General features: G+C 69.9%; 1 protein-coding gene across 1 annotated transcript in view; it reads left to right on the top strand.

The window, feature by feature from the left end:
* Window positions 1-25,195, top strand: part of Megf6 (multiple EGF like domains 6) — an 80,833-nt gene that overhangs the window by 5,383 nt on the left and 50,255 nt on the right. Inside the window, 2 exon segments of the mRNA XM_048350110.1 lie at window positions 4,663-4,772; window positions 12,217-12,321. Coding sequence (XP_048206067.1) covers window positions 4,663-4,772; window positions 12,217-12,321 — 215 coding nt within the window.

Raw genomic sequence — 25,195 nt, 5'->3', positions numbered from 1 at the left:
CAGGGCTCTGACTGGGTCGGGAGACAGAGGCACACAGAGGCCAGCCGTGCGTGTGTGTGTGCGTGTGTGCATGCACATGCGTGTGCTGCTCAAGCCCGCAGTGCACGGCAGAGCTGCATCATCCCCGAGGAGCAGCGGGTCGCGGGCCGGGAGGGCCGAGGGCCGTTTCCCCGGCCCGCACACGCGGTCATGTCCCGCACGTACGAAGCGGGCCGCATGGCTCATCAAGCGCTGCCGTTTCTAGAAGCAGCCACTGGGACCCCCGGCCGGAGGTGCCGGGCGGCCGCCTGGGGAAGCCTTTGCGAGGGCTGGCTGTGCTGGTGGTGTCCGGCACGGGGCGCGGCAGGGCCTCCCCCTCCGGGCCCTGTCCCGAGACACCTGCTGACTCGGAAGATGGCCCTTCCTGGGCTGCGAGCCAGCGCCACGGGGTTTCTGACGTGCTGTGCCTTTGGTCTGTGTCAGGATTTCCTGGCTAGCGTGTGCGTGTGCATGTGTGTGGGCTTACGCGTGTGTGAGTGGATGCACGCTCACACAATGCACTGCCCAGCTCTGTCACCGGTCCCACCGGCCCTCCCTCCCCGGGCCTGGAGGCTCAGCCTCCGTGCTCCCGGAGCACTGGTTAGGTTCCGGGCTCAGGACAATCCGTGCACAGGCCGCTGTCCAGTCTGGAGTGTGGCCGAGGCCCCCCCGCACCTGCCCCGGCTCCCCCTGCCCCCCACTCCTGGGTGGGGCTGGGTCCTCTCTCTGCTCTGGGCCCCTGGGGCGAGGCCTCCTGGCTGGTTTGCAGGAGCTGGCACCCAGGGGGCGGCGGAAGGCTGCGCGGGCTCCTGGCGGCAGAGTTCACGGGAAGCTCTGGCTCTCGCTTTCCTCTCCCTCTCGGCCTCCTCCGAGCGGCTGAGGCGGAGCCAGGCTGTGCCAGGCTGTGCCGGGTTCTCCCGAGTGCTTGTGGTGAGACACATCTGTCCGGTGGCTGCCGCTACCTGGAATGGCCCGGTGCCCGTTCTTCCCGTGGGTCCCGAGTGCTCCCCCTCCTCCCACCCTGTGCCAGCCCTCACGGACATCGCCTCTCTCCCACCAGCTGCCTCAGGGGCCCTGGGCCCCGCCCGGCACCCTGGGGCCTCATCTGTCTCCTTGGCTTACGAGCAGGTGCCCATGTTGGCGTCAGGCGAGTGTGCCTCTGCCTAGAGGCACTGCGTCCGGGGGACGCAGAGAGGTGATGCCTGTCCACTGCCCTGTCTCGTGGGAGCTGCAGGGGTGTGGGCAGGAGGAACAGCTCGTTTCCCTGCTCGCCATGTAGTGAAAGGCCCTGGGTTCCGGGGAGATGCAGGAAGGAGGCCCAGCCCCGTCCTGGAGTTTGGGTGAAGGCAGCCAGGCTGGGGGGAGGGGGGAGCCCTAGGCAGGACCCCCAGGCACAATGGGGGCAGAAGGGGGCAGGAGGGTGCCAGGAGGCTACACGGTAACCTGACATGCTGACCACAGGTCACGCCAGGACCGTGCCTGGTGGAGCCGACTGTCGCCCCCTTCCCGACTGCCTGGCACAGGTGCCCCTCAGATCGGGGAGGAGGAGCTGCGCCTCGCCTGGTGGGTGGGTTATCCTGCTCCCTGGGCCCACCTGAGAGCCGTGTGGTCACGCACAGTTCAGGCTGCCCCTGCGCTGCCATCCCCGGCAGCCCCTTGGTCTGTGTCTGGCCACAGGCGGGGCCCGGGAGGGACAGGGGGCCAGGCTGACCTGAGCCAGTGAGGCTGCGGTGGTTCCTGCGAGGCCAGGCGGGGTCCCAGGGCCACTGCCAGGCCCCTCGGGCCCTCTGCGGAGTGAGGGCCACCCAGAGGAAAGGAGAGGGGGAGAGGGGGAGAGGGCGGGAGGAGGAGAGGGAAGGAAAGAAGAGGGGAGGGAGATGGAGGGAATGATGGAGGGAAGAAAGGGTGCAAAACACGGTGCAGGAAGGAACCAGGAAAGGAAGGAGAGACAAGGAGGAAAGGGGGAAGCGAGGAGAGGAAGGAGGGAAGAGGGAGGAGAGGAGGGGAAGGAGGGAGCTGGGGCTTAAAGCAAAATGACTCCTGTGTGCCGTGCGTGCCGTGCCGTGCCCTGCCGTGCCGTGCCGTGCCCTGCCGTGCGTGCCCTGCCGTGTGTGTCGTGCCCTGCGTGCCCTGCCGTGCGTGCCGTGCCGTGCCGTGCGTGCCGTGCGTGCCGTGCGTGCCCTGCCGTGTGTGTCGTGCCCTGCGTGCCCTGCCGTGCGTGCCGTGCCGTGCGTGCCGTGCCGTGCGTGCCGTGCGTGCCCTGCCCTGCGTGCCCTGCCGTGTGTGTCCTGCCGTGCGTGCTGTGCCGTGCCGTGCATCCCCTGACGTGCGTGCCGTGTGTGCCCTGCCGTGCGTGCCGTGCCGTGCCGTGCGTGCCGTGCGTGCCGTGCGTGCCCTGCCGTGTGTGTCGTGCCCTGCGTGCCCTGCCGTGCGTGCCGTGCCGTGCGTGCCGTGCGTGCCCTGCCCTGCGTGCCCTGCCGTGTGTGTCCTGCCGTGCGTGCTGTGCCGTGCCGTGCATCCCCTGACGTGCGTGCCGTGTGTGCCCTGCCGTGCGTGCCGTGCCGTGCGTGCCGTGCCGTGCGTGCCCTGCCGTGCGTGCCGTGCCGTGCGTGCCGTGCCGTGCGTGCCCTGCGTGCCCTGCCCTGCGTGCCCTGCCGTGTGTGTCCTGCCGTGCGTGCTGTGCCGTGCCGTGCGTGCCCTGCCGTGCGTGCCGTGCGTGCCCTGCCGTGCGTGCTGTGCCCTGCCGTGTGTGCCGTGTGTGCCCTGCCGTGCATGCCCTGCCGTGTGTGCCGTGCGTGCCGTGCCGTGTGTGCCCTGCCGATTGTGCCCTGCCGTGTGTGCCCTGCCATGCGTGCCGTGCTGTGCGTGCCGTGCCGTGCGTGCCGTGCCGTGTGTGCCCTGCCGATTGTGCCCTGCCGATTGTGCCCTGCCGTGTGTGCCGTGCCGTGTGTGCCCTGCCGATTGTGCCCTGCCGATTGTGCCCTGCCGTGTGTGCCGTGCCGTGCGTGCCGTGCCGTGCGTGCCGTGCCGTGCGTGCCGTGCGTGCCTCCGCGGTGGGAAGCAGGGCTAGGAGGCCCCGGTCCCCTCGGCTCTCCAGGCCTCCTCGGGGGCCACAGCGGGGAGGAGCCCGGAGGAGCCCGGAGCAGCCGCACGTAGCCCGGCCCAGCCCCAGCCCAGCACAGGATAAATATTTATGGTGGACAGGCCCAAACACTGCCGCCCGCCAGGTATTGTTTGCGCTTGGTCACTCTGTCCGGGCAAGTGGTTTCATGTCCTGCCAAGGCGCTGCTTCGTGTTCTGTGCAAGGCGCTCCTGGCGTCGCCGTGCGCACGGGGCGCACGCAGGAACGCGCGCATCTGGGAAGCCGAGCCCGGTTTGTTTGTCCATCAGGCCACGAGGCTTCCGGGCACCGGCAGCCCCAACAGGGGGAGGCCGGTTGTTACCTGGAGACAGCAGTTCCTGCCACCGGCCGCTCCCAGGGCCCAGGGCTCGAGGGCCCTTGACCTGTGGCTGTTGGCTGGGCCCCTGGCGGCCATCTCTGAGAGCAGCAGTGGAGCTCGGGTCACCGTCCCTCTCCCGTTGGTTACTCGTCTCCCTCGGTCTCTGAGTCTCTGTTTCTTTCTGCTCCTCTCTGTGCGTAGCTGTCTCCATGCAGTCCCCCGTTCTGTCTCTGTGAAGATCGAGGCTTCACGGCTTGAGGCCTGAGGGTGCAGGTGTGTGCCGAGCCCTGGCCTCTGCCCTTGTTTGCTGGACCTCCAGGCCCGAGTGCCCAGTCAGTCCAGCCTCAGTGCTGCCCACATCCTCCTGGCCTCGCGGATGGGTCCCGCTCGCTGCCCACCTCCTCCTGCCTTCTGCCTTGTGTTCTTGGAAGGACGCCAGCTCGAGGGCCATGCCCGCTCTGACCAAGCGTGGCCTCATCTTAGCCATGTGCAGGCCTCGGAGTCAGAGCAGGGGACCGGGGACCAGAGCGGATGGGCAGAGGGCCTGGGCGCAGCAGCTTCATCTCATGGACCCTCACTGAAGAGAGGGCTGGGTAGCGGGGGGCTGTTGGGGACAGGAGTCACCCCAGGGTGGAGGGCATCGTGGCAGGGCTGTGGGCTCTGCTGTCTGATGAAGCAGGAAAGGAGCGAGTGTGAGCAGAGGCCTGGGGTCGGGACGGAGCCGGGTGTGCGTGCGTGTGTGCGGGGACTCCGGCTTGCCTTGTGGATGCTGTGCAGGGCCGTCACTCCGTGGGAACTGAGATCCTCCGGCAGGTCTGGAGGGCACCGCCCGGGCCCGCTGCCCCGTGCTGGGCCCTCAGGCCGTGGGGTTTGCGAAAGCCCTTCCCTGTCTTGGACTGGGCACATGCACTCTGACCTCTGACCTATAACCCTTCCAAACTGGCCTGCGCTGAGTGCCAGCTGAGAGCCAGGGCGTTTCCTGCCCAGGGTGGAGCGGAGCTTGCCCCAGGGAGGGCCGATGGGCAGAAGGGAGGGTGAGGCCACTGCCGGGGCCACACCGCATCTCCTCGTGCGCGGCCAGCCCAGCCCAACTGCGGGGGACCTGGGGGGGGCACAGCCCCACTCACCCTGCCCAGTGGGGAGGGGTGCTGTGGGGGCCAAGGCTGGCCCGGGGTGGTCAACACGCTCTCCCCTCTTGTTCCAGAACCATCTACTATGTGGCTTACAGGCAGGTGTACGCCACCGAGGCCCGCACTGTGTTCCGGTGCTGTCCGGGGTGGAGCCAGCAGCCCGGTCAGAAGGGCTGCCTCTCTGGTGAGTGCCGCCCCACCTGCCCTCCCTCCTGCCTTCCCTCCCTCTCTCCCCTTTCCCTCCCTTCCTGCTGCCCAGCAGACACCGAGGAGTGCCACGTCAGCCGGAGGTGCTTCCTGGTCCCAACCTGGTGGACGCACAGGTCCACAGCTCGTAAGCTGGCCACGCTGCACCGAGCGGCCGGCTAGCCTCTGGGGCGGCAGCTCTGCCCATGCGCGGCTGCTGGAGTGGAAGAGTGGAATGAGGCAGTCCCAGCCGTGCCAGCACGGTGGGGAGCCTGGGCTACACCAGGGGCCTGCTTGGATTGCAGGTGGTGGCTCACAGCTGTGGAGCTGGCGGCCGGGGCTGCTTAGGGGGGGTCTGCGGGCAGTGGTGGGGACAGGTGGGTCTGGGCAGAGAGGAGACAGTGAGCTGATGTGTTGGGGGGACAGGTCAGCTGACAGAAGGTGTGGGCACAGGTGGGCTGGCAGGTATTGGGAGGACAGGTGGGCTGGCAGGACTTGTGAGCACAGGTGGGCTGGCAGGTGTCGTGGGGATAGGTGAGCTGATGTGTTGTTGGGAGCACAGGTGTTGGGAGCACAGGTGGACTGGCAGGTGTTGTAGGGACAGGTGGGCTGGCGGGTGTTGTGCGGACGGGGGGCTGGCAGGTGTTTTGGGGACAGGTGAGCTGATGTGTTGTTGGGAGCACAGGTGTTGGGAGCACAGGTGGGCTGGCAGGTGTTGTTGGGAGCACAGGTGTTGGGAACACAGGTGGGCTGGCAGGTGTTGTGGGGACAGGTGGGCTGGCAGGTGTTGTAGGGACAGGTGGGCTGGCGGGTGTTGTGGGGACGGGGGGCTGGCGGGTGTTGGGAGCACAGGTGTTGGGAGCACAGGTGGACTGGCAGGTGTTTCCTGGGTGAAGGAGCCAGTGTCCTTCCTCTAAGAGTGTAGCCCCGAGGTTGTCAGTGGGCTGGCATTCCTTTGTTCCTGCCCTGAGGGTCCATGGCTGTGGGCTCCCAGCTCCTTGGTGTCCCTTCCTCTGGGGACAGAGCTGGTCGTCCTGAGGTGACCTGCAGAGGGAAAGGGACGAGGGCGGTGATGTTTGTCCAGGAGGGAAGTGAGTCATCTCTTCAGGAAGGGAATGGAGGAGAGAGGGACAAGGCCAGGTCGGGGTGACGGGCGGATTCTGGCCAGCCCCCTCTGGTGGAGTTTCCACCCCTTCCGCCCCCTCCCCTACCTCCCCCCTGCTCTTCTCCCCATGCACCCCAGCCTCCCCTGCGACTCAGCTGCTGGCGTCTGAGAGGAACAAAGGCGTCTGTCTGGATGGGGGAGACATCAAAGCCGAGGTCCCCCGCTTCCTCCTGGGGCTAGGGCGAGCTCTTACAGTGGGACCAGACAAAAAAGGGGGCCTGGGCCTGGGAGAGGAAGTGGGGCCTCCAGCCCCGTCCGTCCGCAGGGCCCACCGGGGGAGGGACAGGGCTGCAGGTGGAACCGCATGGGGGAGGGGGCGGCCGGGCTCCCGGAGAGACGAGCTCGGCTGGACAGAGATGTGCAGGGCGGTGTGCAGGCCCGGAGCGGGGCTCCGGCCCCCTCTCCTCCTCTGTGTCTGGGAGTGGTCATTCCAGAGCCAGGGCGGGAGCTGACCGTCTGGGGCAGCCGGGCCCGTCCCCGCTCGCCACGGCCGGGGGCCGGCTGTGGCACGGGGCGTGCTCAGGAGCGCCTCTCCGGGCTGTCCCCTGCACGCGGGATGCGTGGGTCTTAGAAGAGCCCGGCGTGGCCTGGCCCAGGCGGGGGTGGGCCTGGGGACGGGGTGGGGCCGGGCCGAGCCCTGGGGACTTCCCGTGCCACCGCCTGCAGCCGGGCTTCCTTAGTTCTTTGTTCCTGAGATTTCATTTGGGTGCAGGGTTTTCGTATTAATGCACGTTGCTTTTGTTTGTTTTTTTTTTTTTTTTTTTTTTTTGGCCAGTCCTGGGCCTTGGGCTCAGGGCCTGAGCACTGTCCCTGGCTTCTTCCCGCTCAAGGCTAGCACTCTGCCACTTGAGCCACAGCGCCGCTTCTGGCCGTTTTCTGTATATGTGGTGCTGGGGAATCGAACCTAGGGCCTCGTGTATCCGAGGCAGGCACTCTTGCCACTAGGCTATATCCCCAGCCCGCTTTTGTTTGTTTTGATCACCGCAGCGGAGAGAGCTCTGTGGCCTCCCTAGCTGCTCTTTGCACCTGCTGTTTACCCCCAGGGGCTGGGTGCGGCGGGGGGGTACAGCGGCAGGTCCCCGAGGCCCCGTCCCGTGAGACCTTAGCCTCCTTCCTCTGCCTGTCCACTCCTGCAGCCCCGAGGGGGGGCCTTTCGGGGACCCAGCAAGGGCAGCGCCTGCCCAGAGGACCCGTCCTCTGACGAGCGCGGGTCGGGGCTCATGGCTGAGGAGGGCACCCCGCGGCCGGGGCCTCCCCGAGTCATGGGCCCCCTGTCTGACCCTGCCTGGCCTCGGGGACCACACGCTGCTGCTGAAGGGCTCAGCGCTCTCAGGGCCTGCGGCCCCTCAGGGTCCAGGGGGTGAGATCTGGGGGCCTGGCAGGACCGGGCAGGGCTGGTGAGGCTCGTGACAGATGTAGACAAGTCCTGACTCCGTTTCCCTGTCTCTGCGGCTTGCCAGCCCCCGGGGCTGCAGCCCGGGCTTCACCATGCCCATCTCAAGACCATGTGACCACACATGGAGGCTCTGCTACCCAAGAAGTGCTCCCGAAGTGCCCCTTGGTCTGGTGTTGTAAGAAGGCCTCGGCGACTCCTGCTGACTCGGCGGGGGACGCCCCATCCCTTGGTGGGGACCCCGAGACTCCGGGGAGCCGTGTTCCAACTTCCTGGGCCTCCACCATGTGCTCCCAACCAGACGGCGTGTGCAGGGGTCCCCGGGGCAAGTGCCTGGTTGAGGCAGGACCCCATCTGCCTTGGAGTGGGGGTCCCAGGTTTCTCGCACCCCTGGAGATGCAGCCTCGGGCTCTCCTGGGGTTAGAGGTGAGTCACTGTCTCCTCTCAGCCAGCGTGCCAGTGGGCATCCCGGCTGGAGCCCAGGCCCGAGGCCCCCAGCTCCCCCGAGTCCCCAGCCTGGGAGCAGAATGGCAGGGTAGGCGCGCGGGGCCTGGCCAGGGGGGCTGCGTGGTGTTGATTGAGCACTCGCCCTCCTCTCCTCCACCCCAGGCTCCTCGCAGGCCCTGCCCCTGCCCCTGCCCCTCCCCAGCGGCTTCCTGTGACCTGGAAACCCCAGGGTGACGGTGGGGGGGGCAGGCATTGGCCCCCCCCCCCGCTGTGTAGGAAGGACGGAGCAGAGAGTGAAGGTGGAGAGAATGGCAGGAAGCGCTAATCGCGTCTCGACTTCTCCCAGGTCCACTCACAGCATTGTGGCCCGGAGAACGCAGAGAAAGTTCTCTGGGCGGGGCGTCGGGCCGATAGCCAGGGCTTCCTGAGAGCAGAGGGCCGCGTGGCTCTGAATGGGTGTTTGGGGGTGCAGCTGGACCTGGCCTCCTGCTGGATGCTCCCTGCTTGCTTCCGTGTGCCGGTACTGGGGACTGAGCTCCGGGTCTGGATACGGCCCCTGAGCTTTTCATGCCAGGTTAGCACTCAGCTGCTTGAGCTCCACTTCCAGCTTCTTGCCGGCTAACTGGAAACAGAAGTCTCATGGGCTTTCTTGCCCAGGCTGGATTGGAACTGTGATCCTCAGATTTCAGCACCCTGAGTAGCTAGGATGGCAGGCGTGAGCCGCCGGGGTCCGGCTGGGGTGTTTTCTGAATTCCACTCCTATCCCAGACCTGCCTCAGCCATCGTCACCCCAGGTGTCCCCGCTCGGACCCTGGCCTTCTGCTGGATGCGACGGGCAGGCAGGGATGAGGCAGTCGGAAGACGGCCTCTGCCGCCCTCTGTTCTCGCCCCGGGGCCCAGGCCCAGCCCTGGGGTGCGGGGGCCCCGTGTGCGTGGGGGACCACGGGTGGAGAGACGGAGGCTGAGAGGGCGTCCGGAGCACACGGCGCCTGGCCCGCTCCGCTCCAGCCGGCGCGTCTCCACGCCGAGGGAAGCGTGGACGTGGCCAAGCCCACGGGCCCTGTGGGTCCGGGGCAGACTGAGGGCCGTGTGCTCCACACCGAAAACCCAGGGGCATCTCCCTAGAGACAAGAGGCGACAAAGGGGAGCAAGACAAACGTGCTCCTGGCGGGGGGGGGGGCAGCCCCCAGCCACACGGGGGGGGGGCGGAGGGGGAGCAGCTGGCGGAGATGGAGGCCTCTGGAGGCCTGTGATGTGGTGATTGGCTGGGTAGTTCCCCTGCCTGGGGCGGGGAGGGGGGGCATCATCACATTTTCCTCCCCTGGCCACATCCTCCCCAGGCTCTGGGCGGGGGTGGGGGGTCCTGCCAGTCCCCTCCCACTCCCCACTCCCCACCTCTGGCCATCTTTGGGGACCTCCCACCTCTGCTTCTCTGTCTCGTGGAAGGTCACACGTGGTCACCCTCCTCCAGGGGACCTCATCTCCATCCTGACACCGAGACCCTCTTTCCAAGTGAGGCCCCCCCCCCGAGGCTCTAGGGAGGCACGAGTCCTGGCAGACACGGCTCACTGACCCCCAAGCCGTCCCCCTGCCCTTGAAGGGACGGGGCCAGCCTGAGGGTCCCACGGCTGGCTGTGTAGGACGGAGGCAGGTGGGACCCAGGCCCGGGAGAGCAGGAGGCATTGCGCTCTGGATTCGAGGAGGGTGCGGAATGGAATCTAGAAGGCTCAGATCTGCTCCACCTCTGAGAAGCCTGGAGCCCTGGGAACTCGTACCCCGGCCCCCGTGGGCGTCTAGTGTGGGTGGACGGGCCCCGGCCCCCGTGGGTGCCCAGTGTGGGCGGATGGGGGACGCTTGACTCTCGACCGTGTCTGGCACTTTCTTAGAAAGCTCTGCAGCCCAAGGAGCCTGGTCTGCAGAGTTGCGGGGCACAGGTCACCTCCAGCCCACGCCCGCAGCCGGTGTGGCAGGGCCGGGGCCTCGAGCGCCCTTGGCTTTGGGCTCTGCCTGAGGCCCCATCCCAGCCTGGGGCCCCAGCAGCTGAGGCCCCCTCAGGCAGGAGCCGGGGTACCGGGGTGGGGCTCCGGCCTGGGGTCTGTGTCTGGAGTTTGGTCCTGCAGGCAGGAGGACGCTCTTGGGGTCTCGGACGTCGGGTCTGGTGGCCACTGGCTCCTCTGTCCCCCGAGCGGGCTGCTTGAGGCCGGGCTGGGGGTGGTGCCGGAAGGCGTGGACGGGCTCCCTCCCCTTTCCTGCCTCGGCCGCCGCCGTTTCCTCTGTCCTGGCCGTGCAGCAACCCGTTCCCCGGTGTGGGGATCGACGGGGCCCCGCGCTTTCCTTCCTCCGCGTGACCCGGCGCGCCGGGGCCCTGGTCCCTCTGCGCCCCCTCTCCCTCATCCCTGGCCCGGACTGCCCCGGCACCTGCGGGCTCTGTGCCCAGCACAGCTTACGGCCCGTCCGCACACACTGCCTTGCACAGATGGGTACCCACACGCACGCAGCCGCCCGCACCCGTGCACACACGCCCACTCAACACCTGCTGTGCACAAGCTCACGCCAGGCACGCCTGTACACTGCTGTGTGCCCGCACATACACCATCGCGCTGGCCACACCCAGCGTGCTCACACCCAGCACCCAGGGGCTGGCCAGAGGGGGGGGGCATGTCCCCGGGCGCCCGTCCAGGGGCCAAGCGAGGCAGGGCGTGCTTGGGCGGTGGTCTTACTGCCCGCCGAGCTCTCCCAGTGTTCCTGGCCTGGGACCTGTGTGGTCGGTGTCACTGTCACCTCAGAGGCGGGCCTGGGGACTCAGCTGACGGCCCCAGGGGAGCGCCATCACTTGCCAGTATTGCTCCCGCACGCTTTGCCCTTCCTTTGGAGGCCCAGTCTCTCTTCCTGCCTACGCATGCCCCCGGCACGGCCCGCCCCCAGCCAGGTTGTCTGTCGGTACGATTGCGGGCAGACACCGCCCTGTCCAGCTCCTCGTTGAGAGGGCCCTGTGAGTTTTCTGCCGAGACTGGCCTCGAGCCGCCATCCTGACGCCCTGGGCCTCCCGGGAGCGAGGGTGTAGGTGTGAGCCACGGGAAGCCTGGCCTGGCTTCCTCTACGACAGGACCGCGGTGCGCGCAGGCTCGGGGCCTCCGCCCTGGGGTGTGGCTGCTGTCTTCCCGTGTGTCCCCTGGAGCCTCGAGGACGTCCCGTGCGGATCGGGGTGATGGGGCTCCCCGCGCTCTGCGTTGCCCTCCCCGCGTGTGGCCCAGTTGGGACCATGGGGGGTGGGTGCAGGTACTGATCTGCTCAGGGGCGGTGGTGGGCGTGGCCTGGGGGTGGCCCGTGGGGAGGGGGCCCCTGGAGAGTAGGGTGCCATGGATACGATGATGGGATGTCAGGAAGAAGACGCGTCTGCAAAGAACCCGGGTCTCCCATCGGCCTGGGGCGTCCTCCTGAGCTGACACTGAGGTGGGACGGTCTCAGGCCGCCGCCCCGCCCGGCCGCCCCTCCCTCTGTGACCTGGGGCCGCACACACAGCCCGGCGCTGGGGGGGGGGGGAGGCGTGTGCACGGCTGGCCACGCCCCCGAGCCAGCCCTGCTGACCTTGGAGCTCAGGGGTCCTCAGCTGATGGCCACAGGGCCCCTTCTGTCGAGGACTCCCCTCCCCGCTCCTGGCGGGGGTGCCACGGGGCCGCGGGCTGGCCCAGCCCACACAGCCCACAGGCCCCAGGGCGGCCGTGTTCCGAGCCCCTCGGGAGGGGCCGCCCGGCCCTGCCCTCCGCAGGGAGCCTGTGTCAGGCGGCCAGGCAGGGGGCTCACGCCCCTGGGAGGCCCCTGGCCGCCTGGTCTGGGCACGGCGGCCGGAGGGTGCATCCAGACAGCGGGGGGGGGGGCGGGGGGGCCTGCCAGGCCCCGGGACTTCAGTCCCCACGCTACCGCCGTGGCCCCCGTGACCGCACGCCTGGCCTTGCGCCTCGGCTCCGGGGAGCCCCAAGGCAGCAGGCGCAAACTCAGCCCAGGCCCGAGCTGTGGGAGAGGGCTGGGGCGGGGGTCCCCCGCGGGGGGGGGGGAGGAGGAGGGAGAGGAAGCGCGCAGCCGCCTCGTTCCCGTCACCCCCCATCCCGGTCACGCTCCCCCTGCCCCCCTCCCCCTCCCCGCACTCCCACTCCACGCCCCGCCCCGCTCCCCAGGGGCTTCCTGGACGCGGTGGCTCCGTGGCTCCGTGGGGAGGTGACCTCGGGTCTTTAGCCCATCCGGGGATCCTCTTAGCCCGAATGCCCACGGCCGTGGCTGCGTCTGGGGCTGGGGGTCCCCCGGGCTGGGGGGACTGGGGGCTTCGCTCTGTCCCCAGGCTCCGGCTGCTGCCGCATTTCCCGCCCCGCAGCGTCGGGGGAGAGCGTGGGGTGGTTGGTGCCCGGCACCCCTCCTCACGGCCCCCCTCTCTCTCCACAGCTGAATGCACCCCCGGCCTCTGCTTCAACGGCGGCCGCTGTGTGCCAGGCTCCGCTCCGCTGTGCCGCTGCCCCGGAGGCTTCCGGGGTCCCCGCTGCCAGTACGGTGAGTGGAGGCGCCGGGCTCTGGCTGGAAGATGGGGGCCCGGGGGGGCCGACTTACCCGCACGCAGCTGGGCGTCCCCCCGGGCGGCCATCCTCCCGGCCCCTCCCCCGGCCCCCGCAGTGGGAGGAGAAGGGGACCTCGGGAGCCCCTCTGCAGTGGCTGGCTCTGCGCCCCACTGTCTCCGAGCCCCCACGTGCCTCGTGTGGAGAGGGGGCTGCGCGGGGTCCCGGGCGGCACCGCCGCTGACCGGCCCCGCGCAGACCTGGAGCTCCAGCTGCAGCACGCGCGACTCGGGGGCAGTGTGGGCGGGGGGGGGGGGAATGGGAAAGGCCAGGGCAGGGCCTGCGGAGGGCTGGAAATCTGCCCCAGAGGGCTTCTGCCAGCCTCGCTCTCCTCAGTCACGCCGCCGGGCCTGCCCATCCAGGAGGCTGACATCAGAGCGTCGGGTTTGAGAGCAGCCTGGGCGGGGCAGTGCGGTGACTCCCAGCCACAGTCTGTCAGCTCCAAGCTGGAAGTGCAGCTGTGGCTCAAGTGCCCGCGGCGAGCCGAACAGCCAAGCGACAGCGCCCAGGCCCCGAGTTCAAGCTCCATCCCGCCATAAACAAATGACCTCACCCCAACTGCGTTGAGCCGCGGGCGGGAAATGAGGCTAACTTCCTCCTGGGCGGTTTCTTTCTGCGTCGTAGCTCCAAGGGTCCCGAGCCCTGCCCGGCCCCTCCGAGGTGGAGTGTGGGTGGGGGCGTGGGGTCTGCCCTCTTCCGGGCTCTGCTGCCCCCCCCCCCCCGCCCAGCCCTGAGGAAGGGGGGAGATGGCCCCGCTTGGGCGATCACGGGGCTCCTGGTCCCTCCCTGAGCACCTGGCGGGGCTGGGGAGACACCGTGGTCCAGGGCTGGCCCACCGCGGGGGAGCGCTCCGCTCGGGGCCTGCTGTGGTTGGGGTGTGCTCGGGGCCCGCACCCCGCAGCCTCGGCCCCCGGGAGCGGGAGGACCCGGGGGCCGGAGCCCCGCCCGGCTCTGAGCCGGCTCTGCGCGCTTCGCCTGTTTGGTGCTCCACTTCGTCTGCTCCGGGAGGAGGAAGCCGAGGGCAGGGAGGCCACGGGAAAGCCCGGCCTCCCGAACCCCAGCACCTCTAGATGCGGGGCCACGCCTTTGCTCAGGGCAGGGCCCCCCCAGATCTGCTTGGAGGGGGGGGTCCTGACACAGGGCAGGGCATTAATGCCCGGGAGGGCAGGGCACTAATGCCCGGGAGGGCCGGGCCCGTGACCAGGTGCCCCATGGGGGGGTGGGCTTGGAATAGGCAAGGGCTGGGTGTGCAGGGCTGGGTGAGCAGACAGATGTGCAGGGCTGGGTGTGCAGAGCTGGGTGTGCAAAGTGAAGCGTACAGGGCTACCGAGTGTGGAATGAGGCATCAAGGGCTGGGTGTGCAAGGCTGGGTGTGCAGGGCTCCTCGGTGTAGAGTGGGGCGGGCGGGGCTGGGTGTGCAGGGCCAGACAAGGGCTTGGGCTGTAGAACTGGAACTGGGCAGCGCCTGTGTGAGCGCGGGGCACCCGTGAGGACCCCCGGGCCCCCACTCTGACTCAGCCCTCCTGGTCACTCGGGTCCTGCAGCCCTGGCTCAAACCGTTGGGAATATTTAACGGACCCCCAATTATAACGGATTCCAGTTTTGCAAATGAAAGCCATCGTTTTGGGTTCCCCCAACTTCTGTGACTGTCAGGGTTTGGGGAGAGGGGCCCCGGGAGCCTGCCCTCCCCCCTCTGCCGCTGCCCTCGGCTGCCTCCTCTCCCTCCGGGCCCCCGCTCTCCATCCCAAGTCAGGCTTCGCTGCCCCCCCGCCCCCCCCCACGCTGCCAGAAGCCTGCGTGCTGCTGCACAAAGCAGCCTGTGTGGAGAGCAGGGCCTGGCATGGCCCGGGCGCAGCTGGCTGCAGAGCCCCCATATGCCGAGGGAAGGCGGGGGGCAGCCCTGGGCCCCCACACCCCGGGGGGGGGGGTCGGGGGGCAGCCCTGGGCCCCAGAGTGCCGGTACCCTGACTCCCTGGGCAGAGGGCTGGCTGGTCTGAGCACTGCCACGGGGGCAGATGGGCACACGGACACGACAGAGGGAAACCGTCCACTTCCCGGTGCGGGGAGCAGGGGTACGGGGTGAGGAGCTGGGGGGGGCTGCCTGGACTGGCAGGCACCTCTGCCCCCTCCCCGGCCCACCCGCAGGCGGGCCTTGCTGGGTCCGGGCCCGCCAGGCGCCCCGTCTCCTGCGCAGGCAGCTGGTGGAGCCCAGCAGACGTGCCAGGAAGCAGAGTCCCGCGACCAGCTGGCTTTCCTGGAAACCCGGGGTGCTGAGGGTGGGGGTCCGGCTGGCGGGGAGGGTCCGCGGGGAGAGGGCAGGAGCCGAGCTGCCTGCCGGCCTCCACGCTGCCCCCGTGTTGGAGGTGGGGAAGCCAGACACAGCGCAGGGCTGCGGCTCTGGGCCACCGGCCTCGGCCGGCTTGGGGACTCCAGCTCTTCAGGCGCGGGGAGGGAGCGAGGGCCGGCCAGGGAGGCCGGGCCTGCAGGCCGTGTCCCCGCCCTGCCTCTCCATCTCGCAGGCAAGGGACCCTGCCCTGCTCCCCCAAGGCCGGCGCCACCCAGCACCCCACCACCGGCCACAGGCGCCCCCGCCTGGCGGTTCCTCGGGGGGGGGCAGCTCAGCTCTGCTCTGCTGGGGGGGGGGGCAGGGGGGTGGGGACAGGGGGCGTGGCCTCAGGTTGACTGACCCTGATGCTCACACAGGTCCTGGGTCATCTCCAGGCTCACACGGCTGAAGAAGGCTGTCCTGGGCCGGGCGAACGCGGGCGCAGCGAGGAGGCCGTGGGGGGCGGGGCATGTGGAGGGGGAAGGGTCTCTGCACACCTGGAGGACCCGGCACACCCGGGAGGACCCAGCACACACAGGGAGGACCCAGCACACACAGGGAGGACCCGGCACACACAGGGAGGACCCTCATAGCCGGCTCTCCCGCGGGCCTTACTCTTTGAGGGCAGGCTGGCTCTGCCTGCTGAGGATTCACACCCCCGAGAGCAGAGGCCCAGGCTCTGTGCTGGCTGTGGGGAGGGGGACGGCAGGCCCGGCGCCCCCCTCCCTTCCCAGGGGTCTGCGGGCTGTGGGCAGGGCTACGGCAGCCTTGGCCCCTGCTAGGTTCAGGGGCTCCACACGGTGGCCGAGCCCCCGGGGGACCTGTGGCCCGGCGGCGCACTAGCTCGGCCCGGCCCTGACCCCTGCAGGCGGCTGGGGAGACAGCGGCGTTGCAGCCCCTCCTCCCGCTGCCCGTGGGAACCACTCGGTGCCACGCCCTCCCCAAGAACCACTGAACCGCCAGCTTTGCCCTGCGGCCCACAATCGCGCCTCTGTCTCACTCTGGAGCGGGGGTCCCTGTGGCCGGGCTCTGCGTGGAGAGGCTGTGTGTCCACTCGGGGCTTGATGACACGGTCACGGCAGGGGGGAGGGGCCGGGATGGGGGCAGTGGGGCCTGGCGTCCGCAGTACCCGTCCGCCTCCCTCCGCACTCCAGGATCCCCAGTAGCTGTCTGTGTTCCGAGCAGCAGAGGCCGCCCCACGCCGCAGGCCCTGCCCCCACCCTGCTCCCCGGTGGTCTGCCTGGACAGTGGTCCCCAAGCTGGCAGCCCGGCAGGCCCCGTGGCCCCCTCTGCCCTTCCCCGGCAGCGTGCTGCCCAGAGGCCCCCGAGGCTGTCCCGAAGACGACAATGTGGGCGACAGGGAGGTCCGGGTGCGTGCTGGCCACGGTGTGGACGGTGCTGGGCCCTGCGCCTCCAGCCGTGCCTGGGCTGCCGCGCTGGGATCGGTGCTGGCTGGCGTTTCGCCCCCCAGAGCAGGGCTGGAGGCCCCAAAGCCTGGGGGGCCGTGGGGGGCCGTGGGGGTGGCCGGCGGCCGTGTGTGGGGCCTGCGGACCCTGGCCGCACTGGCTGCGGGAGCCCCCTCTGGGAGCCGTGCCCTCTGCCGTGGCAGATCTTCTCTTGGCAACTGAAGCCGAGTCTCTGCCCGCTTGCCACAAAGCCGCCGTGCCCGACTTAACGGCTCCCCACTGGCCAGGCCGAGGCCGAGCGCTTTCTGTCCTGAGCAGAGGAGAGCGGGCCAAGTGGAACGCGCAAGGCGGGTACAGGGCGCGGGGGTGGCAGCCCCAGCATTATTTGCGATGCGCTCCCCTCCGGCTGCCCTCCCCTGCCCCGGGTCCTCAGGCCCTGGAGCCTCTGGAAGGCGTGGAAGGTTCAGGAATCCACCCCACAGTGTTCACAGCCCCACGTGGGGAAGCCCTCCATCAGGAGAGGCTGAAGAACTAGTGAGTGGGCCCCCACTGGGGCCTTGGCATTCGGGCATCTGGGTTGGCATGGGAGCAATAGTCTCCCTAGCCCTGCCCCTTGGCTCTGAGGCCCCACCCCTTGGCCCTGAAGCCCTACCCTTTGGCCATGAGGGGCGCCCCTTTGCCTTGAGGCCTGCTCCACGGCCCTGAAGCCCTGCCCCTTAGCTCTGTGGCTCCTCCCCTTGTTTCTGAGCTCCACCCCTTGGCCATGAGGCCCGCCCCTTGGCTCTGAGGCCCTGCCCCTTGGCCCCAAGACCCCGCCCCTTGGCCCTGAAGCCCTACCCCTTGGCCATGAGGGGCGCCCCTTTGCCTTGAGGCCTGCTCCTTGGCCCTGAAGCCCCGCCCCGTGGCTCTGTGGCCCCTTCCCTTGTTTCTGAGCCCCGCCCCTTTGCTTGAGGCCTACTCCTTGGCCCCGAAGTCCCGCCCCGTAGCTCTGTGGCCCCTTCCCTGTTTCTGAGCCCCGCCCCTTGGCTCTGAGGCCCCGCCCATTGGCTCTGAGGCCCCGCCCCTTTGCCCTGAGGACCCGCCCCTTGGCCATGAGGCCCCACCCCTTTGCCTTGAGGCCTGCTCCTTGGCCCTGAAGCCCCGCCCCTTGGCTCTGTGGCCCCTCCCCTTGTTTCTGAGCCCTACCCCTTGGCCCTGAGGCCCCGCCCCTTGGCCCTGAGGCCCCACCCCTTGGCCCCAAGGCCCATCCTTTGGCCCCTTCTTGCCAGCCAGGTGCCTCCAAGGGCGTTGCTGTGGAATGCAGGGGCAGGACAGGGCCCAGTGCCCTCAGGGGGTCGAGGGCTGCCCTGCCAGGGCTGTTTGTGATGCTGTCTCAAGACAGGAGGGTCTGGCTGGCGGGTTGGCCTGTGTCTTGTGTCCCTTCTGTTCTCACGATGGCCTCCAGAGCTGTAGCTGCTCCCGGAGGCCGCCTGCTGGCCTCAGGATTCCTGAAGGACCGTCGATGTGAGCGCCGCGGAGTTGGGGGGGCCCTGCCAGCCGCATCCCGAGTGCTCGAGGGTGGACCGCGGCGTTCCGGGGCGAGGCCTGCCCGCCAAGCCTGCGTGGCTCCACCACCCAGGCAGCCATAGCAGGATGGGCACGGGGGGGGAGGCGGGGTGCAGTCCGTCAGGGGTGCCCACCTCAGTCCTGTGGCCTGTCGCCGCCCTAACAGGGAAGGAAGCGGCAGGCCCGAGGCTGTGAGCTGGGAGGCCTCAGGAGGGAGCTGAGCTCCCCGCAGGGCGGGGCTCGCTTTCCCACTGAGGACCCCGCGGGCGAGGTGGGCGTTTCCTGCGTGGACCAGGGTGGAGCCCCGCGTCCCGGGGCCTAGGGGTCCTGGGTTGCTTCCCTGGGCTGATTTGAGAGGAGCCTCCAGCAGCCGGGCCCAGGACAGGGCAGGTCTAGGGGCTCAGGTACCCGGCTCCTGGAATAGGGTGGGGCGCTGGCGCCCCCTGGTGGCCACGAAAGGCCCCTGCAGCCCCACGGCTGCCTGGCATCTTGAGTTTATCAGATGAACTGTGGGCCGAGGGTCTGCTCCCTGCCCCGCTCCGTTCCCGACACACCTCTGCCAGGCCGGTGTGCGCAGAGCCGGAGGACAAGACGCCTGCACGCGGGCTTCCGTCCCACGCGGCCCCACGGTGGGCCGCAGGGACGGGCTGTGCACATCGGTACCGGCCCCGGCCTGGGGGCGGGGCCTGCACCGAGGGGGGGATCGAGGGTGGTGATGGCGTGGGTGCTGGCAACACATAAGTCGCCTGGGGCCGAGGCGGAGGTGGGGAGGGCGAGGACCTCGGGGGAGGCGGCGTGGGTGGGGGAGACGCGGGCGGGGCCGGGGGGGGGACACGCCAGCATGGCGGGCGGGCCGGGTTCCGGTCCCGTGGCCCTGCCCGCTGGGGTCGTCCTGGCTCACTGGGAACTTGGGGTTGGGGGTCAGGCGCCTGCCTACGAGAGCCAGAGGCCTCTGGGAGTCGGGAGGTCCTGGCGGGCGTCCGCGCGGCTGCGCAGGGAGGTCAGTGGCTAGTTCTGGGCTATGGCAGAGAGACGGGTGGAGCCCCGGCCATGGGGAGGGGACGGCGGGCAGGTGCCCAGTGCTGCCCGGACCTGGCTGTCCCCCTGGGGTCGTGGCTGTTCTTCTGGATCTACAGCTACCAGGGAGGCAGAGGGGACAGGCCACTGGTAGGGGTGTGGTGGACATGTGTCAATCCGGAGGCAGGGCTTGCTGGTCAGCGGGATGGGGTGTCACTCCAGAGAGCTCCTCCAGCCTCCCGGGACAGCTGCGGAGACCCCTGCCCAGACCTCCTGATTCCCCCGGCCTCTGGCTCCTCCGCTCTCAGGCCGAGCCAGCGCTTAGAGCCCGGAGACTCCAACACTCGCGGGCCTTGGTGGCGACCCAGGACGGGAACGGTCTGCCGGCCACGCCTGGCTGAGGGCTTGCACCCAGGGGCCTTCCGGTGAGGCCCAGCCCCATTCCTGGCAGGACCCTGCCAGGCGAGCAGTAGGGAGGTGCTCAGCACCCCTGGCGCTTCTGGATCTTGGCCCAGAAACAGTGGGAGACAGAGATAGTGTGTCCCATCCTGCCATCCAGTCTGCAGGGCACACACCTGTGCCGGGCCCAGAAATCGGTGCCCCTGGCAGAGAGACAGGGGGAGGGAGGAGGGGGAGGGGGAGGGAGGAGGAGCCGGGGGAGGGGAGGTCGGCCCACACCAGCCCCGTGAGTGCTTGCTGGGCGCCGCCGGGGCTCCGGCTGCAGCCTGGCCGCTCCGCCAGAGAACGGAAAGGTCCCGGGGCCTCAGCTGCGATGGGGGAGTGGAAGACCTGGATCTGGGGAGCTGAGGAATGTTCTTGGCTCCCTCCGGGTCTTCACATCTTGTCTTGTTTTCTGGGAAACAAATGGAAACACCCACACAGCCCACTCCCGCACGTTTGCAGTCTGAACCCAGAGCGCCCCGAGCAAGCCCAGAAGCGTGGCTGGTGTGGTGTTCTGTGGCCGGGCCGGGGGGGGGTGCGGGGGGCTGTGCCCGGGGCGCGCACGGGTGTGGGCAGCAGCGGGCTTTCCGTCCGGTCCCCTGTCACCCCCGGCCCCTGGTGTTGGTGCTTCTGTCTGCGGCGTGACAGTGTGCGGCTCGAGTGGTAGAGTGCTAGCCACGAGCGGGAAAGCTCAGAGAGGGCTAGCAACGTGGGCTTCGCGGCAGAGCGCTCGCCTTGCACGCACGAAGCCCTGGGTTCGATTCCTCAGTACCCCACAAACAGAGAAAGCCAGAAGTGGTGCTGTGGTTCAGGTGGCAGAGCGCTAGCCTTGAGCAAAAAGAAGCCGGGGACAGTGCTCAGGCCCTGAGTCCAAGGCCCAGGACCGGCAACAAACAAATAAGCAAGCAAGTTCAGGTAGCATGAGGGGCCCTGAGTTCAAGACCGAGTGCCCCCCACACCAGTTCTGTCTCCTCCCTGTGGTCCGCGTGGCGGCGTGCTGCTTGTGCAACGGTGTGAGCGGCCTCGCGGTGAGGTCCTGGCCTCGGGCTTGCGCAGCCTCCGGGGCGCGCTGTCCAGCCGCGGTCCAGTCACGAGGCCCGTCGGCCCTCCCGCCGGAGACGGGGCGTCAGCATGGGCCCCGGGGACCCTGGGCTTCGTGAGGGGGCGGGCTTGCTGGCCTCCTGCCCTCTTCTCGTCACCGCCTGGGTCCGCGGGGCCCTCCCTGCCTCGACCACCGGCCCCACGCGCCGGCCTTGCCCAGGAGGTGCTTCACCCCCCTCCAGAGGCAGAGGGGCCGCCCGGTGCTCCCGGGCACACGCGCACTCACACACACACACACACACGCGCACGCGCGGCACCCGGAGACGGGCAGCCGGGGCTGCGGTCCAGCCTCCACCGCGCCCTTCGGCGGTGGGCGTGGCCGCGCCGTCCTCCCCTCCGGGTGTGTCCCGTGCTCCCGGGAGTGCTCCCCTCCACAGGGCCCTCACTCGGGGCTGGCCGTCTCGGCGCCCCGCGGTGGTCCCGTGGGGGCGAGTGGGGGGCGGCGCTCGCTCTCCTCCGCGTGGGGGGAGGGGCGCGGTCTGAGCCGTCCCGGCCGCCCCAGGCTGGCAGCGCCGCCGGGCCCCTGGAGGGACAGACCCAGCCGCCCAGCAAGGCGGGCGCGCGGCCCACTTGGGGCTTGTGTGGACTCGGGGCCCCGCGCCCGCCCGCGGCCGGCCGGGGAGGACTGGGGGGACCGGCCGGCCAGGCGCGGCGAGCCGGGGGTGCGCGTCGTTTGTGTTCCCTTCCTCGAGGGGTTCCACGCCCGGTGGCTCCGGCTCCCCTTCGGCTGCCATCGCAGACGGCCGCCCACCGGGTGACGGCGCGCGGGGGTCTCCGGGGGTCTGGCCGCGGCTCCCCGTGGGCTTCTGCCGGGCACGGGGGGCCGGGGGGGGTCTGCGTCCTCGCCTCCCTTGTGTCCCCAGCTTCCGAGAGGTCTCTCCCCCACTTCCGGGCCCCTCCGCCCTCCTCTCCCGCCCCCCTCGCCCCCTCGCGGCCCCCCCCCCGGTCACGGGGGCTGCGCAGGCCCGCTGTCGAGCAGCCGTACTCCTCCCGGGCGGGGCGCTGTGCTAACGCGTTTCGGGGGCTCCGGGACGAGGGAGCGCGGGGCCCGCCTCTGCCCGCAGCGGGGACGGGACACCGGACGGCAGAACAAGAGAGAGGAGCCGTGGCACCCCCGTCCCGGGGCGTGGGTGCTCTCTCCTGCGCCCCGCGGCCCGGCCCCCCCCGCCCCCTCCCCCCGTGTGCTCGGTGCAGGCTGAGGGCTGACCCGGGGCCCCGGGGTCGGGGCCCATTGTCCTCAGGGCTTCCGAGCCTCGCCCTCTCCGGGGTGGCCCCCCCTCGGCCTTCAGGCAGTCCCAGCGTTGAGGGGCTACCCCCGCCGGGCCCCCCCGCCGCTGGAGCGGCAGACCGGGTGGCGCCGCCAGGAGCGGGAGGCAGCCCGGCTTCCGCAGGAATCCCTCCCGCCCGCCCCCGCGCGCTCAGACTCCGCAGCTCCAGTTCCGTCCAGCGGGCGGCCCCGGGGGCGGGTCACCGTGCTGCCCTCATGGAGGCCGGGGGACGTCTGTCTGGGCTGAGGCGGCGGGCTCTCGGTGATCCAAGGGCGGGCTTGCTGCCCCCGAGGGCAGAGAGGACGGGGACCGGTCCTCGCGCCCGGGGCACCCGGCCCCGAGTGCTCAGTGCCCAAGTCCTGAGCCTCCGTGAGGGCCAGGCCTGGCCCACAGCCGCCTCGGGTCAGCCGCCCGGGCAGGGGCCCCGTTGCTCAGGACCCCGTGCTGGCCGCCCCCCCCCCCCCCCGCGTCCGGGGTCTGCGGGTCCCGGGGCTGAGTGCTGACGGGCGCGCGTGGGCCCTTCCTTCCCCGGGTGTCAGCGGGATTTCCCGAGCTGGGTTTGCTGCGGGCAGTGTGTGCTTGAACAGATCTGGGCAGGAGCTGCCCGGGTCCTCCCCGGTGGCTCTGTGCTCGTCTGGGGGGCACACGCGGGTTCTGCCTTTGGCTCCGGTCCCCGGCTCACCTGGCAGACGCTTCCCTGGAAGCCACGAAGCTCAGCCTTGGCCCGAGACCCCGGGAAGAGCTCCCCACACGGGCCCAGGCAGGCGTGGGGCCGGGCCTCTGCCGAGCCCCGCGGGGACGCAGCCCCGGCCTGGCGGATCCCGGCCCTGCGAAAGGGGCCCTGGGAGTGGTGGGGTAGCGCCTTGTGCCCTAGGTTCCCGCTCCTGCGTGCGTGTGTGTGTGTGTGTGTGTGTGTGAGAGAGAGAGAGAGAGATGCCGTGGCTTGAACCCAGGGCCTAGTCTGTGCTAGACGAGCACTCTCCCCCTTGAACCACACCCCAGCCAGGCTCCTGGTTTCCGTCCAGATGGAGCAACTGTGGGGCCCGGACCTGCGGGACCTGCCTAGTCTCTGCTGCTGCATTCCTGTCTCTGAGATGGGAAGTGGAGGCCCGAGGGGCTGTGAGCATCAGCGCGGGCCCCCCACAGGCTGGAGCCGGCCCAGAACCTGTGTCCACAGGACCCCTGCTCCGAAGCACCTGGCTTCCAGCCCAGGCAGAGGGGAGGAGGGCAGGAGCCCCCCCCCCAGCCCAGGCAGAGGGGAGGAGAGCAGGAGCCCCTCCCCCCCAGCCTAGACAGAGGGGAGGAGAGCAGGAGCCCCCCCCCCAGCCTAGACAGAGGGGAGGAGAGCAGGAGCCCCTCCAGACAGTGGTGGAGAGCAGGAGCCCCCCCAGCCTAGACAGAGGGGAAGAGAGCAGGAGCCCCTCCCCCCCAGCCTAGACAGAGGGGAGGAGAGCAGGAGCCCCCCCCCAGCCTAGACAGAGGAAAGGAGAGCAGGAGCGCCCCCCCCAGCCTAGACAGAGGGGAGGAGAGCAGGAGCCCCCCCCCCCAGCCTAGACAGAGGGGAGGAGAGCAGGAGCCCCCCCCCCAGACAGTGGTGGAGAGCAGGAGCCCCCCCCCCAGCCTAGACAGAGGGGAGGAGAGCAGGAGCCCCTCCCACACACCTAGGTAGACCCAAGTGCCAGCTCTGGGGTGATGAACACAGGATGCGGGAGGGAATTGTGCATGTGTTCTGCTCAGCACTGAGGCGTGGTGTGCGCGTGTGCGTGTGTGTCTGTATGCACATGCGTGTTTGCACACTTGTGCGTGCATGTACGTGTGTGCCCGTGTGTGTGTGTGTATCTTGGACTCTGGACCGGACCACTTGGTGCTGGCGGCCTGAGGGGGGTCTGCCAGGCGCACCTCACCTCTGCCTCCCACTTCCCTGGGCTCCTTTGGGGTCCTCAGGCACGGGTCCCCGTCTGCGGGTCCCTGCAGAGCCCTGGAGCCCCCACCTTCTCCCAGCCCCTGTCCCGCCTGAGAGGGACAGGCGGGACCCCGGGCGCGGAGAGGCCCGGCAGGCGGTCAGCCCGGGTCCTGCGCGCCGGTCAGCCCGCCCTGTGGGGAGGGACACCGAGAGGGTCGGCATGTGGGGGCCGGCGCCCCGGCCCCGGGCCTTGGTCCTCAGCCCCTGCCTGCGTCATCCACGCCGCGGCCGTGTGCCACTCCCAGAGCCCGTGACCGTTTCCCTGTGTGGCAAGGATTTGAAAGCACGCTGCCGCGCTGCTCGGTGTGTGTGCGCGTGTGAGTGGGGTTGTGTGTGGGGACCTGAACTCAGGGCCTCACCCTCTGCCTCAGTTTGTTCACGCAGGGCAGGCGCTCCACCACGTGGGCCATGCCTCCGGCTCCAGCTTTTTGCTAGTTAACCGGCGATGAGAGTCTCTCGGGTTTGATTCCTCGGGCTGGCTTTGGACCGCCGTCCTCGGGTCTCGGCCTCCCCCGAGCGGCTAGGACGACGGGCGTGAGCGCCGGGTGCGGGGCTCCACTCCCGCGTGGATCTGGACGTGGGGAGCGGTAGTCTGGGGGAGAGCTGGCGCGGGGAGGTGGTGCGGTGGGGGCCGAGGTGGAGTGGCCTGGCTGGAGCCGTGGCCGGGAGCTCGGCCTGGGAGGCCCGCTCTGAGGCTCACCCCGATTCCCGCCCCGTGCTTGGGTTTGGGGGGCTCTGGCTCCAGAGCTGTGAGAGACCAACTCCAGTTAGCAGCACTGTGTGACAATCACAGGACTTAGCTACCCTCACCCCGTCACCCCCGGCCCACCTTGGGCGTGGGGGGGGAACCTGACTCCAGGTGAGTTGGCTGCTCTGAGGGGCGTCGCCCGGCTGGAGCTGGGTCCCCGCCCCTCGTTTTCCTCCTCCCCGTGCCTTCCCTGCCCGGCCTTCCCCGCTGGCCGCCCCCCAGCCCGCCCGCCTGGGCCCCGGCCAGCCTGCCAGGCTCCCAGCCCAGATCTGCACAACTGTCGCCCTTCCTGTGTCCCTACCGTCCCTGCCTGTCCCCCGGGAAGCCGGTCCTGCCCCTGGGATTTGGTAGGGTGCCCAGGAGGAGGAGGTGATTGCGGCTGCCTCGCCTGCCCGTCGGGGGCCCGTGCCGCCCGGGTGCTGAGCCGGCATGCCCACCCTGCGGAGCAAGCTCGCACAAGGAGCCCCCATTGTCCTGCAGCCCCTGGGGAGGGAGGGGCCCGTCGGGCTCCAAGGCAGCACATTCCTGCAGAGGAGCATTTCTGGGGAGGGAGGAGGAGGAGCGGAGGAGGAGGAGGAGGAGGGGAGGAGGAGGGGAAGGAAGAGGAGAAAGAGGTCCCCCCTCCCCACCCTACATCTGCCCACGTGGGAGCCGTGTCCCAGGGGAGCTCCTGGGCACTGCCTGCCCCGCAGTTGGGCACCACGGGGTAGGACCTGCCCACCCCTCCGAGAGGCGTCGCCTGGGAGCCCTCGCCCCCAGCTTGGCTCTGTGGGGCGCTCCCTTAGCCTCAGCCCCTCTCCTCTGCTCACTGAGGCCTTAGGCGGCTGACTGTGGTCCGGCTGGTTTTCCTCAGCCCTCTGGCTGAGATTCACAGAGCAGCCTTGGCCTGTCCAGGTGACACCTGGCTGCAAGAGAGCAGGAGTGGGGGGTGGGGGGTCACGGCCTCCCAGGAGGGCAAGGCCTGTCCATGGGGGGGTGGGGTGGGGGGGTCACAGCC

The sequence above is a fragment of the Perognathus longimembris genome, chromosome 7, assembly GCF_023159225.1.
Source record: "Perognathus longimembris pacificus isolate PPM17 chromosome 7, ASM2315922v1, whole genome shotgun sequence".
Classification (NCBI taxonomy): Eukaryota; Metazoa; Chordata; class Mammalia; order Rodentia; family Heteromyidae; genus Perognathus; species Perognathus longimembris.
Note: the sequence above shows the minus strand (reverse complement) of the source record. Positions and strands in the feature narration are given on the sequence as shown.